Source organism: Nomascus leucogenys, chromosome 2 (assembly GCF_006542625.1).
Source record: "Nomascus leucogenys isolate Asia chromosome 2, Asia_NLE_v1, whole genome shotgun sequence".
NCBI classification, from domain to species: domain Eukaryota; kingdom Metazoa; phylum Chordata; class Mammalia; order Primates; family Hylobatidae; genus Nomascus; species Nomascus leucogenys.
Window position 1 is genome coordinate 26,916,654 of NC_044382.1, and position 18,720 is coordinate 26,935,373.

At 38.2% G+C, this 18,720-nt stretch overlaps 1 protein-coding gene across 5 annotated transcripts in view; it reads right to left on the reverse strand.

Annotated features, from left to right (window-relative positions):
• G3BP1 (G3BP stress granule assembly factor 1) overlaps positions 1-18,720 on the reverse strand; it is a 40,070-nt gene that overhangs the window by 19,718 nt on the left and 1,632 nt on the right. For 3 of the 5 annotated variants that reach the window (XR_004033024.1, XM_030826177.1, XM_030826190.1), the window contains exons 2-4: positions 5,807-5,949; positions 1,836-1,917; positions 1,184-1,357 (exon numbers count right to left, since the gene is read on the reverse strand). Coding sequence is in view for 4 of the 5 variants with exons in the window: in XM_030826177.1 (XP_030682037.1) it covers positions 1,184-1,357; positions 1,836-1,917; positions 5,807-5,901 (351 nt within the window). In the remaining variant the exon portion in view is untranslated. The remainder of the gene's footprint in view (positions 1-1,183; positions 1,358-1,835; positions 1,918-5,806; positions 5,950-18,720) is intronic. The other 2 variants (XM_030826187.1, XM_030826196.1) reach the window with 1 other exon arrangement.

Consider the following 18,720-nt stretch of genomic DNA (forward strand, 5'->3'; position numbering starts at 1 on the left):
CTTAAGCAGACAGGATTCCTAACCTTGTTCAGTCTAGACCAATCCGGAAGAAAACACAAATGCAATCATTCAACATAAATTTGTCGTCCTTTCGTTAAGTATAACTAAAAAGAACCAGGCCTCCTTGAAGGAACAGCTGATTCAAGAATAGGGACTGGGCCAGGAACCGTGCAAGATGAACCTGGAACATCTTATGCCATAAGTGTTCAAGAAAGATAAAAAGATAGAGAATCTCCCATCCTTTATTTACAAACCAAAAAGAGAAAAAATAAGGCTGGGCATGGTGGCTCACACCTGTTAATCCCAGCACTTTTGGAGGCTGAGGCAGGCAGATCACTTGAGGTCAGGAGTTAGAGACCAGCCTGACAAACATGGTGAAACCCCAACACTACTAAAAATACTAAAATCAGCCGTGTGTGGTGGCACACGCCTATAGTCCCAGCTCCTCGGGAGGCTGAGGCAGGAGAATAGCCTGAACCCAGGAGGCAGAGGTTGCAGTGGGCAGAGATGGAGCCATTGCACTCCAACCTGGATGATAGAGCGAGACTCCGTCTCAAAAAAATGAGACATAGAGAAAAGATATTTAACTTTACAGTGGCAAAACCTAACTGTATGAAGTGGAAAATTCATATCACAACTAAACGACATAATGTGCCTCTCTAATGTGAAGCACTGAATGACAGACATAAAGCAACCTACAAAAAGTGTGCTCTTCAAAAATGTCAATGCAATAAAAAAAAAAAAAAAAAAAGATTAAGGAACAAATGCAGATTAGAAGAGACTAGAGACATGATAACTAAATGCAATGTGTAATCATAGATTCCAGGTTAGACAAGGAAAAAAAATTACTGTGGGACATTATTGAGATAATTTCCAAATTTTAAATATGGATTATACATTATATTGCATCAACATTTCCTGAATTTGATAACTGTACTACAGAATGGAAGAGAATTCTTTATTCTTAGGAAATGCCCACTAAAGTATTTTAGAGAAAGAATTATACACATGTGGGCAAGTGGTGACAGCTGCTCTAGGTAAGGAGTATATAGGAGTTATTGTACTATTATTCCAAGTTTTCTGTAAGTCTGAAATTTCAAGTGTTTTTAAAGATATGCACAACCGTTCATTGTTTCTTTTTTCACGTATTGGATCACTACAAAATAATCATTCCTACACATACCTCAGGAGCAAGGACAAACGTTTGCATGAATCTCCTCAAAGCCTGGTTGTTGTTAGAGAGAAGCCCCATCACCTGGACTACCACACCATCATTTAGCGTGGCATGAGCATCAACATGGCGAATCTTGGTGTGGCAGTTGGTGAAGTTTTGTGACATCACTTTCCTGTGGATTTCCTTAAAAAAAATAATAATAATAAACTGTGAATGCCTTAAAATTTAAATAACCTCCAACTAAAAAAAAACTTCCAACACAACACAGGTAAAGAGAATGTGCATATTTAAATTACAGGATATGCAGACTGAATTTTGATGTTTCTTTGTATACTCTATTCCCAGTGACCACACGAGTTTTTCAAATAACTGTCCTGAATTAACACACTTTTCAAAGTTTAGAAAAGATGATCCCCATGCTAAAGCCAATTATCTTCCAACACACAAAAGCTTTAGAATATATCATACAAAATTAACAAATCTGATATCACATAAGTATTTCAACAAATATATTAATCAAATAGTAATAAAACACATCAACTTCTACTATAAAGTTGAGAAATTTGATCTTTATCAGCAAATCTATTAAGTATGATCCACTTCAATTTTATGAGTTATTTTCTACCTGCTTAACAGCCTAAATAAGGCTTGAAATGCTTACTTTCTGTCCGTAGACTGCATCTGCTGGCTTTCCATTTGAATCCAATCCCCCATGGACATAAGAAGAGTTCTTTCCATAAAATCTGTAAAATGGGAAGATGATTTGTCATCTTCAAGTATCTTAAGTTTATTTTTCATGTCTGATACTGGCAAACTTTTTTTTTTTTTGCGATGGGGTCTCATTCTGTCACCCAGGCTGGAGTGCAGTGATGCAATCATAGCTCATTGCAGCTTCGATGTGCCGGGGCTATGATCTTCGATGTGCACTTTTTTTTTTTTTTTTTTTTTTTTTTTGCTCTTGCTGACCAGGCTGGAGTGCAATGGTGCCTCAGCTTCCCAAAGTAGCTGGAACTACAGTCACATGCCACCATGCCTGGCTGATTATTTTTATTTAAGTAGAGATAAGGTCAACTATGTTGCCCAGGCTGGTCTCAAACTCACGAACTCAAGCAATCCTACCTGCCTTGGCCTCCCAAAGTGCTGGAATTATAGGTGTGAGGCACCGTGCCTGGCCCTGGCAGAAACGTTTTCTTTTTCATCTTTGTATGCAATCATCTATCTCTCTATCCCCTACATGCCACTTGATCAACATTTGCCGAATGGGAATGGATTTGGTTCCAGGTTTCAGTGTAGGATGATACTGTTGGGAAGGATCTTGTAGTTTCATGTCAAGATGGCCACCAATACATAAGTTCCTATTTTCACTCGGGAAGAAAATGTGCGGTAGGGCTGGAACAGCTATATTCTCCATAGACTTCAAGTGTCCTTTTATTAACGTATCTGAGAATAAGTGTGAGCAGTTACCCTTAAACACCTAGCTATGCAAGTGGTTTTAGAAGTACTTTTTAACCATTTCTGCTGATGCAATTAAGAATGTCAGTCAGTTCCTCATAGTTTTCACCCATCTATGTCCTCCTTTGATCCATTTTCATTAAAACAATATTCCATCAGGAAAACAACACACCAAAATGCTCTAATCCAGGGATAACCACTATTAAGATTTGACATTTGTCTTCCAGATAAATACCCTTTTTTTTTTTTTTTTTAAAGATAGAGTCTCGTGCTGCCACTCAGGCTGGAGTGCCATGGCGTAATCTTAGCTCACTGCGACCTCCGTATTTTTTTGTATTTTCAGTATAGAGAGGTATCGCCATATTGGCCAGGCTGGTCTTGAACTCCTGACCTCAAGTGATCTGCCCACCTCAGCCTCTCAAAGTGCTGGGATTACAGGCATAAGCCACCATGCCTGGCCTATGCTTTTTTCTTTTTGTCATGTTTTATGTCAGTTTTATTCTATGGGGTAAAAAGAAATTAACCAAATATAAAAATACAAAAAAAGGCTGGGCACGGTGGCTCACGCCTGTAATCCCAACACTTTGGGAGGCCAAGGTGGGCGCATCACCTGAAGTTGGAAGTTCGAGACCAGCCTGACCAACATAGGGAAACCGTCTCCACCAAAAACACAAAATTAGCCAGGCATGGTGGTGCATGCCTGTAATCCCAGCTACTTGGGAGGCTAAGGCAGGAAAACCGCTTGAACCTGGGAGACAGAGGTTGTGGTGAGCCGAGATAGCGCCACTGCACTCCAGCCTGGTCAACAAGAGCAAAACTCTGTCTCAAAAAAAAAAAAAAAAAAGCCAGGCACAGTGGTGGTGTGCACCCATAGTCCCAGCTACTTGGGAGGCTGAGGCAGGAGGATCACTGGAACCCAGGAGGCAGAGGTTGCAGTGAGCTGAGATCTCACCACTGCATTCCAGGCTGGGTGACAGAGCAAGACTCCATCTACTAAAAATAAATAAATAAATAATACACACACACACACACACACACACACACACACGCTTAGCTGGGCATGGTAGTGCATGCCTGTAGTCCTAGCTATGTAGGAAGCTGAGGAAGAAGGATCACTTGAGCCCAGGAGGTCAAGACTGCAGTAAGCTATGATCTCACCACTGCACTCCAGCCTGGGCAACAGAGTAAGACTGTCTCAAAAAAAAAAAGAAAGAACGGTAAAAACAGCTTAGAGACTTGTTCTATCACTTAATAGTCATGTGCATATGTATCAGCAAATTTTTAACCCCTCTGAGTGTATCTGCAAAATGAAGTTAACTCTCTTACAATGCCTTACCTTTCACTAAAGATTTTTGTAATGATCAGGAGGAAATGAGAAAAAATGTTCTGGAAATTTTAAAGCCTTAAAAAAAACCCAATTACACCTGTAATCTCAGTATTTTGGAAGGCTGAAGCAGGCAAATTGCTTGAGCCCAGGAGTTCGAGATCAGCCTGGGCAATATGTAAAACTGTGTCTACAAAAAATTAGCTGGGCATGGTGGATTGCACCTCAGTCCCAGCTACTCAGGAGGCTGAGGTGGGAGGATCGTCTGAGCCCAAGAGTTCAAGGCTGCAGTCAGCTGTGACCTTGCCACTGCACTCCAGCCCGGGAGACAGCTGAGACTGACTCTTTCTCTGTCTCTCTCTCTCTCTCTCTACACACACACACACACACACACACACACACACACACACACACGCACACACACACGAGATATATTCCATTGTCAGAGCAATGTCAAAACCAGTATTGAAAACATTCATGGCCGGGCGCAGTGGCTCACGCTTGTAATCCAAGCACTTTGGGAGGCCGAGGCGGGCAGATCACGAGGTCAGGAGATCGAGACCACGGTGAAACCCCGTCTCTACTAAAAATACAAAAAATTAGCCGGGCATGGTGGCGGGCGCCTGTAGTCCCAGATACTCGGAGAGGCTGAGGCAGGAGAATGGCGTGAACCCGGCAGGCGGAGCTTGCAGTGAGCCGAGATTGCGCCACTGCACTCCAGCCTGGGCAACAGAGCGAGACTCCGTCTCAAAAAAAAAAAGAAAACATTCATAAATTTTATTTTCTACCTGATAATCATGTGGTATCCAATATGTAAGCTGGTCAAGGTATAAGGGAAAAAATAGTTCTGGTCCAGCAAATACAAATTTTGAAACTTCTATGAAATTATTCTAACAAGTCCACGTAAATAGTTTTGTATAAAGCGACATTGTAAGATAAAATAATAGAAGCAATCTATAGATCCATCATTAGGAGATTAAAGTACACTACATCTCTATACAAAACTGTGTAGCCACTAAAATTAATGGGTTACAAGTATTACCCTGAAAGATGACTCCAGATTATCAAGTAAGAAAGTTAAGACAGTATATTAAAACATGTTTCTATATATACAGAAAAATTGTTTTGCGGTTTTACTACTTTCATAATTTATGTGTTTTAATTTTCAATAAGCATGCATCATTTCTACTAAAGACACTCTAATTTTTTAAAGCGCATCAACACAGAAGTATGGTATTACAGAAACAGTCATGGATTGTCTTCAATACATTCTTATTTTTTAACATCCACCTCAGCTCCAGCAATCTTTAATACATTCTTAGTAAATAATGCATGACTATACTTTTACATTTCAATTGTTATTTTCCAATAATGTACAAGTTTGGATAACAGTTTAACTTTCAAAAATTATTTTTTGGGGCTAGGCGCAGTGGCTCATGCCTGTAATCCCAGGACTTTGGGAGGCCAAGGCGGCTCAATCACCTGAGGTTAGGAGTTCAAGACCAGCCTGGCCAACATGGTGAAACCCTATCTCTACTAAAAAAAAAAAAAAAATACAAAAATTAGCCGGGCGTGGTTGTGGGCACCTGTGGTCCCAGCTACTCAGGAGGCTGGGGCCGAAGAATCACTTAAACTGGGGAGGTGAAGGTTGCAGTCAGTCGAGATCGCACCACTGCTCTCCAGTCTGGACAACAGAGCGAGACTCTGTCTCAAAAAAAAATTGGGGGATATTTATATGTAAATAAGTATTATGCAACAACCCTACAAAAGCATAAGATGATGAGTGGGAGAATCTCAAAGATAAGTACCACATACTAATAGACAGCATTAGATGATGCAGGAGAAAAATGTCTTACCTATGCAGCATGTCCGGGGCCTGGTTCAGCAGTGTGTAATACTGTCTCACAAATTCCCGCCCGACCAGCAGGGGACTAGGCTTCTCCATCACCATTGCTTTGGTAAATTCAACCTGGGGGAAAAGAGTCAAATATGTCCAAACCTGAAGGATCAAACACAGGGGAAAAGACTGAATCATTTAGCTGAAACCAACTCAGAGACAAGATCATTTCAGCAAGTCGTTTAAAACATGAACAAACATCATAAAAACAAACAGAGCCCATACAGACCAGTTGAGATTTTACACAAATGCATTGCAATCATATGAATACAAAAGCGGGAAATCATTATGAAGAATTCATCATTATCCCCAATATTCAAGACATAAGAACCTCAAAGTTATGTATTTCCAACATACCTCCCACCACAATTTTCTTGTTTTGTTTTTGAGACAGAGTCTCACTCTGTTGCCCAGGCTAGAGCGCAGTGGCACGATCTCGGCTCACCACAACCTCCACCTCCCAGGTTCAAGCAATTCTCCTGCCTCAGCCTCCCTAGTAGCTAGGACTACAGGCACGCGCCACCATGCCCGGCTAATTTTTGTATTTTTAGTAGAGACAGGATTTCACTATGTTAGCCAGGCTGGTCTCAAACTCCTGACCTCATGATCTGCCCGCCTCAGCCTCCCAAAGTGCTGGGATTACAGGCGTGAGCCACAGCATCTGGCAATTTTCTTAAGTTATTAAACCCAATTAAGAGTGTTCCAGTTGTAAAGTTACAAGCACATTCTTATTTGAGGCAATATTAGATTCAAAGGCAATAATCTTAAACAACATAGCTTTGACATCCAGGGACAAACTATCACATTTTCTGGCCCATCTAAATCAGATAAACTTCTAGTATAGCATCTTTTAAAAAGAAACTATAACACTAAAAATTCTAAATATGCTTACTACTTCATTCTATAATGTAATAAAAAAGTTTTCAAAATAAAATGGGGAAAGTTAACAAACAGGACGTTTATACTCAAAATAATTCCTACCGTATCAAAATTGTGATAATGTAAAATTAACACCTTTGACTGCCAAGAAAGGCACCTGTCCCATAAGAAGTCCAATTACTGTCAGCTATTACCAAAAAACACTTTCTGAATAAAAAACCTGCAATGAGCTCATCCCAGCATTTCATTCACGGGGGAAGAGATAAAATTATCCCAAACTTAAACATACAGGCAAACAGAGAATATGTACAGATTTAATTACCACAGAAAAGAAAGAAAAATTTTAGCTGTTTTTTTTTAAACAGGGGTAGACAAAATAGATTGATTTTGGTTGATCCATTTCTAAACAAGCAATTTGTGAAGATATATTTAGTCTCATCTAGTTCCATCTTTGCATTATTCTTGAATATCTACCCCAATTAGTATTTATTTCACCAATGCCTGTTATTGTCCCCAAAACTACAGCCACTAAGATCAGTATGAAGAAGCTTCCCAGTCATACTAGGAGTATTTTGCCTTCAGGCATGTGTATTGAGGGTATCAGTAACAATCTAGATCCTAAGTCTTAGATTAATGTACTTTAAAAGTTGGCTGGTCACGGTGGCTCACGCCTGTAATCCCAGCACCTTGGGAGGCTGAGGCAGGTGGATCATTTCGTCATTAGTTTAACATTTTAAGAGTTTACATCATTTTGCAAATTAGGGTCTCAATTAGCATTTAATTTTCCAAACAGATTCTACTTTGAGTAGAGACTGTCAACTTCAGAAACATGCAACAGCTGTTAGTCAAACCACATGACTAAATATGTATTTCCTTTTAGCAAAAAAAATGAAAGTATATTGCTTCACTACTTAATAAAAATCTAAGTCCTAAATTAAAATAATCAAAGGCTTCACAAATTCAACATTAGTCATGGTCAGATAAAACATAATGAATAAAGAATACAAGCTTTTTCCCAAATATTAAGTTTTTTAAGAGCAGAGACCATTTCTTACCCAACTTTTTGGTCCCAAAACTTAATGTCTGACACATAACAGACACAATTTTATTCAACCTCCTCACACAAAGGGAAGAGGTTACAATTTTATACTAGTAGAGTTGATTTCTGACCATCTAACTATCAAAACTGACTTAGCAGGTTTTCCAGCATTTAGATTAAGATAGCAGGCATAACACTGTTTAATTATTAAAAAATGTTGTTTGAGATTAGTCTGGGCAACAACAAAGCAAGACCCTATCTCTGAAAAAATGAAGAAAAAAAAATTAGCTAAGTGTAGTGGCACATTCCTGAAAGTCTCAGCTACTCAGGTGGCTGGGGCAGAAGGAATGCTAGGGCCCAGAAGTTTGAGGCCGCAGTGAGCTATCATCATGCCACTGCACTTCGGCCTGGGTGCCAGAGCAAGACCCCATCTCAAAAAAAAAAAAAAGTATAAGAATAAATATAAATAAATAAAAGAATGTTGGCTGGGTGCAGTGGCTCACGCCTGTAATTCCGGCACTTTCGGAGGCCGAGGTGAGCGCATCACGGAATCAAGAGATCAAGACCACCCTGGCCAACATGTGAAGCCCCATTTCTACTAAATATACAAAAATTAGCTGGCCGTGGTGGCATGCGCCTGTAATCCCAGCTATTCGGGAGGCTGAGGCAGGAGAACTGCTTGAACCTGAGAGGCGGAGGGTGCAGTGAGCTGAGATCGCACTACTGCACTCCAGCCTGTGCGACAGAGCGTGACTCCATCTCCAAAAAAAAAAAAGAATGCTTAGAAACTGATCAAAGACCACACACTGAAAGTTTAGTGAATAATTCTGTTATTCTCAGTTAAAAAAAAAAAATCTGGGCTGGCGCCTGTAATCCCAGCACTTTGGGAGGCCAACAGGGACAGATCACTTGAGGCCAGGAGTTTGAGATGAGCCTGGCCAACATGGTGAAACCCTGTCTCCCCTAAAAATACAAAAAATTAGCCAGGCATGGTGGCAAACTCAGGAGGCTGAAGCACGAGAATCACTTAACCTGGGAGGCAGAGGTTGCAGTGAGCCAAGATTACACCACTGCACTCCACCCTGGGTGACAGAGCAAGACTCTGCCTTACCAAAAAAAAAAAAAAAAATCTGTTTATTTGATCATTCACAGCAAAAAAAAAAAGAAAACGTAAATTTTGGCAATTTGAATCTATATAGTGCAATAAAGCCTAAAAAATTGTCATCTCTCTGAAATCTTCATCTTTTCTGGCCCAAAAATAAAACACAAGCTATGAGAAATGTGAACACAATACCTCTTGAGAAAGAATTCTCACTCTTGTTCATCAACTCTCAATTCTATCAAATCTAAAAATAATTAAAGTAAGCAAATTTAAACAGATTAGTCACAGAAAGGCTGGGTGCAGTGGCTCACGCTTGTAACCCCCGCACTTTGGGAGGCCAAAGCAGGCAGGCAGATCACGAGGTCAGGAGTTTGACACTAGCCTGACTAACATGGCAAAACCCCGCCTCTAATAAAAATACAAAAAATTAGCCAAGCATGGTGGCGTGCACCTGTAATCCCAGCTACTCAGGAAGCTGAGGCAGAAGAATCGCTTGAACCTAGCAGACGGAGGTTGCAGTGAGCCGAGATCACGCCACTGCACTCCAGCCTGGGCAACAGAGCGAGACTCCATCTCAAAAAAAAAAAAAAAAAAGATTAGTCACAGAAAAGATACTGTTTTGCCAGTTACTAATCCACTGTGACAGATATTTTATGAAATCTGTGAATTACCTCTGGGGGGGAATAATTTTTTTAAAAAATGTATGCATTATCAATGAAAACACACGCTAATATCAGAGGGGAAAAAAAAGAAAATATATGCTAAAAATTTCCAAGATTCTCCCTCATTTATAAACACTCTCAGCACACTAAGTCCTTTTCTAAAGAGGTTTTGAAAATTTCTACAACTATGGACTTTGGCTGTTCCTAATATAACAGCATACACCAATGGATGTTGAAACATAAATATTCTTAAGAATGATATACACTGATACCAGTAAGATCTAGAAAGATCATATTATTAAACATGACCTTGAGTTTACCAGTTCTAACTGAACCATCCGATTTTAAGACAAAGTTTAAGAGCTGTCAAAGGCTACCTTTAACATGAGTAAAATATGACAAATGAACTTTGAAACTGAGTGTTATCTTTAAATAGTGAATAAACATTTCAAAGACAACAAAAAGAAACCCCCAAAATTTATTTAACTAATTCTCACTAGGGAAAATTCTCCAACACCATTCACTTGCTGTGACCTTGAGCTAGTAACTTAATCTCTCTCACCTCAATTCTTCCATCTGTAAAATTAAAATCAGAATTATAACAATTAAGTGCCTAACAGTAAGCAGGAAATAAATGTTGGCTATTATTACTATCAGTATCAAAATTATTAACTATAATGAAAAAAACCATTTCTACATCCCACTCTCTTCTGTTACCTGGATGGATATTTTCCTTATTTTCCTAGAGATTAAAATGGAGAATTTCCTAAAGCAGTTTAAAAAAAAATCCCAAGCATTTAACATAAAACTGTATCTACCTTTTGGGTGAACTACAGTTGATCCTTCAACAAGGTGAGAATTAGGGGCATGGATAGCCCAGAGTTGAAAATCTGTGTATAACTTGACTCCTCAAAATTTTAACTACTAATAGCACACTGGTGACCAGAAGCTTTACCAATAATATAACCAATCATTTAACTATTTGTAGGTTATATTATATACTGTATTCTTACAATAAAGCTAAAGAAAATAAGAAAATCATTTGCAAAATACATTTACAGTACTGTATATGTTTATGCTGTCTGTTTAAAAGACAAATCGTCTCTGAAATGACAGGTAACCACAGCTGCAGACCTCAACCTATGGTACAGATCAAGCAATTTAATATTTCCTTGTAATGTCGTAACTTTTCTGTTTCTTGGGAGTGCTTTCAGCATCATTAGTGATACTTCGTATGGATCCCATGGTGTTATTCAAGGCTTTCAGTATTGTACTAAACATGATGAAAAATACTCAATGAAGAGAAATCACTTTTTACTGCATTCAAATTTACTGGAGAGAAGAACTGCTCACATAAAGATGATTAGCATCACAGTGTTGTAAGCAGATACTTGCAGCACAAGCACACTGCAATATTTACAGGAGGTGGCTAGGAAAAAAATTATGGTACAGTATATACTAAGGTTAATTTTATGCAGTTATAACTTAATACTGTATCTTTACATTTGTTTACATTTCTGTTGACTGTAAATGGTGCCCTGAATGGTCTCCAAGTGTTTGTGTGGGTTCATTTTGATAAATTTTAACTCTGTAATAGATCTGTAATAGACTTGTGTATATTTTACAGTAGCAAATAACAGTATCCACATATATTTTATGCATTCATGACATACCTTTTTCTTAATTTTTTTATTATTTCTAGGCTATTCAGTTTGTGAGCTTTTTCAAATTGTTACAAATCTCCAAAAAATATTTTTCCAATATATTCATCAAAAAAAATCTGCTCAAGTGGACCTGAGCAGTTCATACCCATGTTTGTTCATGGTTCAACTGTACTACATTAACTTTCAAATTTTCCACTTGATCCCAAGCTTCCAGATTGCAAAGCAACTTCAAAGAAACTCCCCATCAATAATTGTGCTGAAGTTAACAGAAAAATGTTAAGGGTCTAAAGAACTATGAGCATTATCAGCCGGGCGCGGTGGCTCACACCTGTAATCCCAGCACTTTAGGAGGCCAAGGCGGGCGATCATGAGGCCATCCTGGCTAACATGGTGAAACCCCGTCTCTACCAAAAATACAAAAAAACTGGCCAGGCATGGTGGCGGCCATCCTGTAGTCCCAGCAACTCAGGAGGCTGAGGCAGGAGAACAGAGTGAATCCAGGAGGCAGAGCTCTTGCAATGAGCCAAGATCCCACCACTGCACTCCAGCCTAGGCGAATGAGAAAGACTCCATCTGCTGGCGGCGGAGGGGGAAAGAACTATGAGCATTATCTTCCAATTTTTAACAGACAGATGAGCAGGGAAACACGAAGGCAGACCACACTCCACCTGCGTTTTTAATGGCAAAGCTCACTCTAACAAAATAAAAAGTAGCCAAATGCCTTCATAGCCCATTTTCAGTGCCAGTTTTATAATAAGAAAATATAATATCATATAATAAAAGATTAGTATCTAGAATGTATATAAAACTACATACAAATCACTAAAAGAGTAACCCAAGAGAAAAACAGGCAAATGAAATGGAGCAGCCAACTCTCAGGGAAGTACTAAATGGACCGCAAACAAAACAGAGTAAGTAACCAGGAAAATGCAATTAATAAAATCTCTCACTTCTCACGGGAGATAACCTTACAAGAGATGCACCAAAGTATTAAAATCTCAGTCAACACCAAACATTGGCAACCAAGTAAAAAAAGAGCCTACAGGACTGCTGAAGTTCTGAAGTCTCAACTGGTACAAGCACAGTGGAGAACAATTTTGCAGTTATCTAATAAAATCAAAAAACACTCTGATGAAAATCTAGCAGTTCTCTTCTAGGTACATATACAAAAGAAACTCACCCAAGACAAAACAAACTCACACAAGACAAAACAAATAACTGCCACCTTATTTCTAAAGTACAACATTGGTAACAATCTACATGTCCATCAAATAAGGAATGGATATTAAGTTGTGGTTTATTCGCATTAGGGAAACCTCTATACCTAAAACAACCATATGAGAGCACTTTTAAGATTGAAAACAATTACTATTAATTGTGTCAGGTTAACTGAAGTGAATCAGGACTGTCCCTGGCAAACCAAGACGTATGTCACCCTATTTATGCCTGCAAGAAAGCGAGCACATAACTCAAAAACATTATTAAAAAGAAAAATCAGTTACCAAATATGTACTGTGTGATAACATTACATATATTTAAAAGTGTTTTTAGTATACACAAATACCAGATATCATACATAGATACACAGGCTGGACATAAAGAGACAAATGGATCCACGAAACAGAATGGAGTTCACTAACATATCCACACGGACAACTATATTTCCAAGAAAAGTGCAAAGACAATTCTGTGGAAAAAGTATACTCTTTTCAACAACTGGTACTGAAACAATTAGATATCATATGGAAAAAACAAAAACAAAAACCAGAACCTCAATTCATGTCTCATACCACATACAAAATTTAACTCAAAATGCTTCAGTGTAATCAAAGTGTAAAACCCAAAACTAAACTTCTAAGGAAAACTTGCATGACACTAAGCAAAGATTTTAGACACATCAAAAGCAAATGAAAAAGAAAGCAAATTGATCAATCACTGCCTCAAAATTAAAACCATCTGCTCTGCAAAGACACCATCAAAAGAATGAAAAGGCAAGCAGGCAAGCCGCAGATTAGGAGTAAATATTTGCAAAGCATTTATCTGATTGATTGATTGATTGATTGTTTTTTTTTTTTTTAGAGGGAATCTTCCACTGTCGCCCAGGCTGGAGTGCAGTGGCGCTCACAGCAACCTCCACCTCCCAGGTTCAAGCAATTCTCATGCCTCAGTTTCTCAAGCTGCTGGGATTACAAGCACGCACCACCACGCCCGACTAATTTTTGTATTTTTAGTAGAGATGAGGTTTCACCATGTTGCCCAGGCTGGTCTCGAACCCCTGGCCTCAAGTAATCCACCTGCCTCGGCCTCCCAAAGTGCTGGGATTACAGGTGTGAGCCACCACACCCAACCCATATCTCTAATTTTTAAAATACCTCTATCCAGAATATATAAAGTACTCTCATGCCTGTAATCCCAGCACTTTGGGAGGCCGAGGAGGGCAGATCACCTGAAGTCAGTAGTTCAAGACTAGCCTGGTGTGTGGTGGTGTATGCCTGTAATCCCAGCTACTCAGGAGGCTGAGACAGGAGAATCACTTGAACCCAGGAGGCAGAGGTTGCAGTGAGCAGAGATGGCGCCATTGCACTCCAGCCCGGGCAACAAGAGCGAAACTCTGTCTCAAAAAAAAAATTAATAATAATTAACCAATCCCATAAAATATGAGCAAAAGACTTAAAGATATCTCGCCAAAGAAATTATATGAATGCCAAATGAAAAATGCTGATCACTAGCAATTACAGAAATGCAAATTAAAACCTGTGAGGTACCACTAAACACCTGTCACAATGACTAAAATTAAAAGGACTAACCATACACACTGTTAGCCAACATACTGGCAGAACTGGAACCCTCCAAACATCGCTGGTGGCAATGTAAAATGGTACAACCACTTTGGAAAACAGGAAGTTTCTTTAAAAGTTAGGCATACATCTACTACATGATCTGAACATTCCCCTATTAAGCATTTACCCAAGAGAAATAAAGGCATATACCCATACAAAGACTTGTACACAAAGTTCAGAAGCTTTATTTCTAACAGTCAAAAAGCTGGAAACACACAGCTTTTGTGCTTCAATGCCCACCAACAGGTAAACCAATAAATTGTGATATGCCTACACAACAGACTAGCACTGAGCAATTAAAAAAAGAACATAATGTATTTACAAAAAAATTCTAAAAAATGCAAAGTAATCTACAGTGATAAAAAGATCAAGGATTTCCTGCAGGGAGAAAGGTGGGAGGAACAAGCAAGAGGGAAAAGTGACATGAGAAAACTTTTGGGGGTAATGGATATGTTCACCATCTTGATTGTGGTGATGGTTTCATGGGTATACCTTTTTTAAGAGTCTCCTGTGTCACCCAGGCTGGAGTGCAGTAGCATGACCATAGGTCATTGCAGACTCAAACATCTGGGCTCAAGTAATCCTCTCTGCTGCCTCAGTCTTTTGAGAAGCTGGGATTACAAAAGGTGTCTGAAATTATCAGGCAGTACATTTGAAAAACATGCAGTTTATTGTCAATTATACCTCAATAAAGCTATTTTTAAAAATTCCCCATCAATAAAACAGCCTGGAAAGATGTGAAAAAGATCCCTGGAAGGAAGGGAATGGAAACCCGTATAGAAAAAAAGGAGTCTTAAAGGGCAATGCAAAATGTCAAATGTTAATTCTGAGTACAATAGTATTTAAGTGGTCTTTTTACTTTAATAAAGTTGTCAAAAACACCAAGGAAAAACAGCAAGTGTTTGTGTGTACTAACTTGAGCATATATTAAATTTTTGTAAATTTTGTTTCAGGATTATGCTATGTATTCAAACATTTGATATCTGGTTCTCTAAATTGTAGGAATCTAGAAACAAAATCTCTTCCCAAAACTGGAGTAACTTGAATACAGAAGCCAATGTCTGTGCTTAGAGCAAGAGAAGTATCAACATCACTGGGCTTACTGTCAATCTATTTTTCCAAACTCTTCGCATTTACCACCTGTCACCTCCCTTCAAAATTCTTCCTGACGGCTCCTTGGAGAAATGGTTGATTCTGGACCTGAGACAGGCAAAATACAATATGAGCCTGAAATACCTGGTAAATCATTAAAGAAAAAAACATGCTTTTAAAAAACAGAAAAGACAGGGAAGTGTCAAAAGGACAAAGGAGCCAAAAAAAAAAAAAAAAAGCTGGAGCAACATGAACAACAAAATAATCTGTGGCCAGCACAGTGGCTCACACCTGTAATCCCAGCACTTTGAGAGGCCAAGACAAGAGGATTGCTTGAGCCCAGGAGTGTGAGACAGCCTGGATGATATTTTAGAAAAATATAAAATAAATAATAAAAATAAGTAAACATCAGCAAGGACAATTGTGGATTACAACCCAAAGAATAAAATTAATATCCATGGTCTATAGTGATATAAATGAAAAAAAGAAAAAAAATGAAGAATACACAAATCTTCCTCACAGAAAATTTATACTGTAGAAGGAATGAGGAAAATAAAAAAAAAAAAAAATCACCATTAGAACCCCACAGTAATAACAGCTGCAGACAAGATCCATTAAAATGCTAAAATTAAGGAGGGGAACTTTATTTGCATGGCATGGAAGCAACTCCCCCAAAATAATAACAGTAGCTTTAATATACGTCCACAAATTCACATTCTCCTCCTTCTAGAAAGTAGAGCCTTAATTCCCCTCTCTCCTTGAGTGTGAGCTGGACTTGGTGACTAGCATCTAAGGAATAGTATGTAAAGGGGAAAAAATACTAACCTGACAGATACCACCTTAACCAAATCATCAGGTTAAATTCAACCAGTTATATATTATGGACCCCCAATATGATGTGATAAGGGTAATTTCTGTGGTATTCCTCCCCCAAAAATCCGTAACTTCAGTCTAATCATTAACATCAAATCCAAATGAGATCAAGTGTCATGGTCACGAAAGACAAAAGGAAAGACAGAAACTGACACAGATCAGGAGACTACATACAATGTGGCACCTTGGACTGGATCCTAGCACAGAAAAAGGACATTAGTAGAAAAACTAAGGCAATCCAAATAAAGTCGTTCATTAACAGTATTTTATCGATGTTAATTTCTCAGTTCTGTTAAATGTACTTTGATCACATAAAATGTTAACACTGGATAATGGGTATACAAGACCTCTCTATTGCAACTCTTCCACAAATCTTATTTTATCTCAAAAATACTGCTTTACTGAAAGAAAAAAAACTTCAGGAATCAGAATACTTAACAACTATCTTTTATCTTAGTGTATCCCTTCCCCACTCCAAAGTTAAAACCTACTCAGGTTCACAATTAAAGAAAAATCTTCGTTCTTTCTCATCAAGTGAAAAGATATGTTACAGTTAATACTAATGCTCATCCGCAAAATTCTTAAACAGATATTAAGACAGGTGGATACACTCCAGGGAAATCTAGGCAACCTCAGTGCAGAAACAAGGGTGTAGTTAAGGCACAGCCTATGGCTTTGCATAAACAGCATATGGGAGAAGCCTGCAAGGGCAGGTAGGTGTCACATTCATACATTCCAGATTCAAAATCCCTCTAAGATTTTTTAATTAAGGAAATAAGCTGGCTATAGTACCCTATTAGGTACCACATGCTTTTCAAAATAGTTTTGACGATTCGGTTTCAGAGCTCCAATTCACTTTTTAGTAAAAGTATGGTAATACCAAAGATGTGTGAAAGCACTTTCTAAATATGCAAAGGGTTACACAAATACATAATGATGCTTTATATAGCCAGTGAAGTTAATAGCCACCAAAGATTACATCCCTACAAAGTAGATGTGTATACCATCCAGGAAGCCAAATTTCTGTCAATCATCTTTAATCTTTACTTTTGATTAAATACCTAAGATACAACACACATACCAAAAACTTACTACATGACTGGCCACCTGACAGAAGAGGGACTCTATCACAATGTCGCCTAAAGACCTTATTTACTAAGCTACAGGCTGTGAGGGCAATTTTTTTGAAATTGCTTTCCACCTTGTAAGACAGAATATTAAGACACTATTCGTGTGTGTGAATTATTCCTACTCTTAACCCTATCACCTGGCTTGCAGTGTGGCCTTCCCAACTAAAGACAGACAGGATGTCCAAGAATACTTTAAAAAAAAAAAAAAAGTAAATAGCTGATTTCTGAGATATAAATTTATAAACCTAGTGTGCCACCACATTGTGATAACCAACTACATGTAAGATAACAGTTGCTGAATCTAAATTTAACTCCAGGGCTTGTACTGGAGTACTGGAAGGGCAGTACTGCACTACCAGAGATTTTTCCCACTTGCTTTTGACAAATCACTGGGGGGCAGGCGAGGCTTTCCTTTTTTTTTTTTTTTTTTTTTTTTTTTTTTTTTTTTTGACCCTACCTACTTCCACAATTATCCATTCTTCTTTGTAAAGTCAGTAATAGTTTCGTCCAAGGAAGCCAAAGCACAATATAATTAACAAACATACAATGCCTATTTAAATTCTGAAAGTAAAAAAAAAAAAAAATCAATTTGCAAAATGTTAAAAGACCAAGTGGGCAGTTTTATCAGACTGACAAAAATAAAGAAAAAAATATAAAATTGGCTTCAGTCACAAATGTAAGCTTTACGTTAAATTTTATCTTTTAACACTAGCCCCATCAGTCCTAAGAACGATATAAAATTCACAAACTTTTACAAAAACTTAAAACTGCCTTCTGCCGTTCACTTTCTATGCAAAATACTAGAACGAGTGGGAAAAAAAGAAAAACCATTAAGTTACAAAAGAAAAACTGCTCTAAGTAGGTCACAAACAAACATTACCAAAATCTCCTAATGTTCCCCTGGTGGACAGTCAGCTCAGGAACAGCAAACTGAGTTAAACAAAGAACTGTCTACTTTTCTACCTGTAAGAGGTACAAAAGCTTAGACTTTTCTACCGGTAAGCAGCTCCAACAAAACTGACCTATGACTTGGTAGGGATGTAGGGCGGCCTTGCCAAGCCTTACATTACCACAATTTGCTTCAATTCACTTGTTTCTGATAAAGGAATGCACAAGTAATCAGAGCACCAGTTTGTGAAATAATCACGTAATTCTCATATTCCTGCCCAAGTGATAACCATTTGCCTGAGGCCAAGAACTGTATTTTTTTAATATTTTAAGTAGAAACTAACAAAATTTTCCCTCAATAATGCGTAAGGTAATTTCATTCTATTTTGCCTCAAGCAGTAACAAAATTAGCTGCACTCAAGCTTAAACAGTTTAAATGTAGGTCATTCTAGTGTTTTTCCATTTGACAACTTAAATTGCTCATCTTTAACTCTTAAGTTAAAATGCTAATTCCAGTTAACCAGTCTGTAACGGCAGGTAACCGGAATTGCCACACCAGTAAAGTTCCAAGTAAATGTTACTTGGAACATTGTTTTATTATAATGCTGTTACAGAAACATGTTTATAGAAATGGCTTCTAGAACATGTTTATAGAAATGTTTATGTTTATAGAAGTGTTTCTATAACATAGGAAGATTTATTTC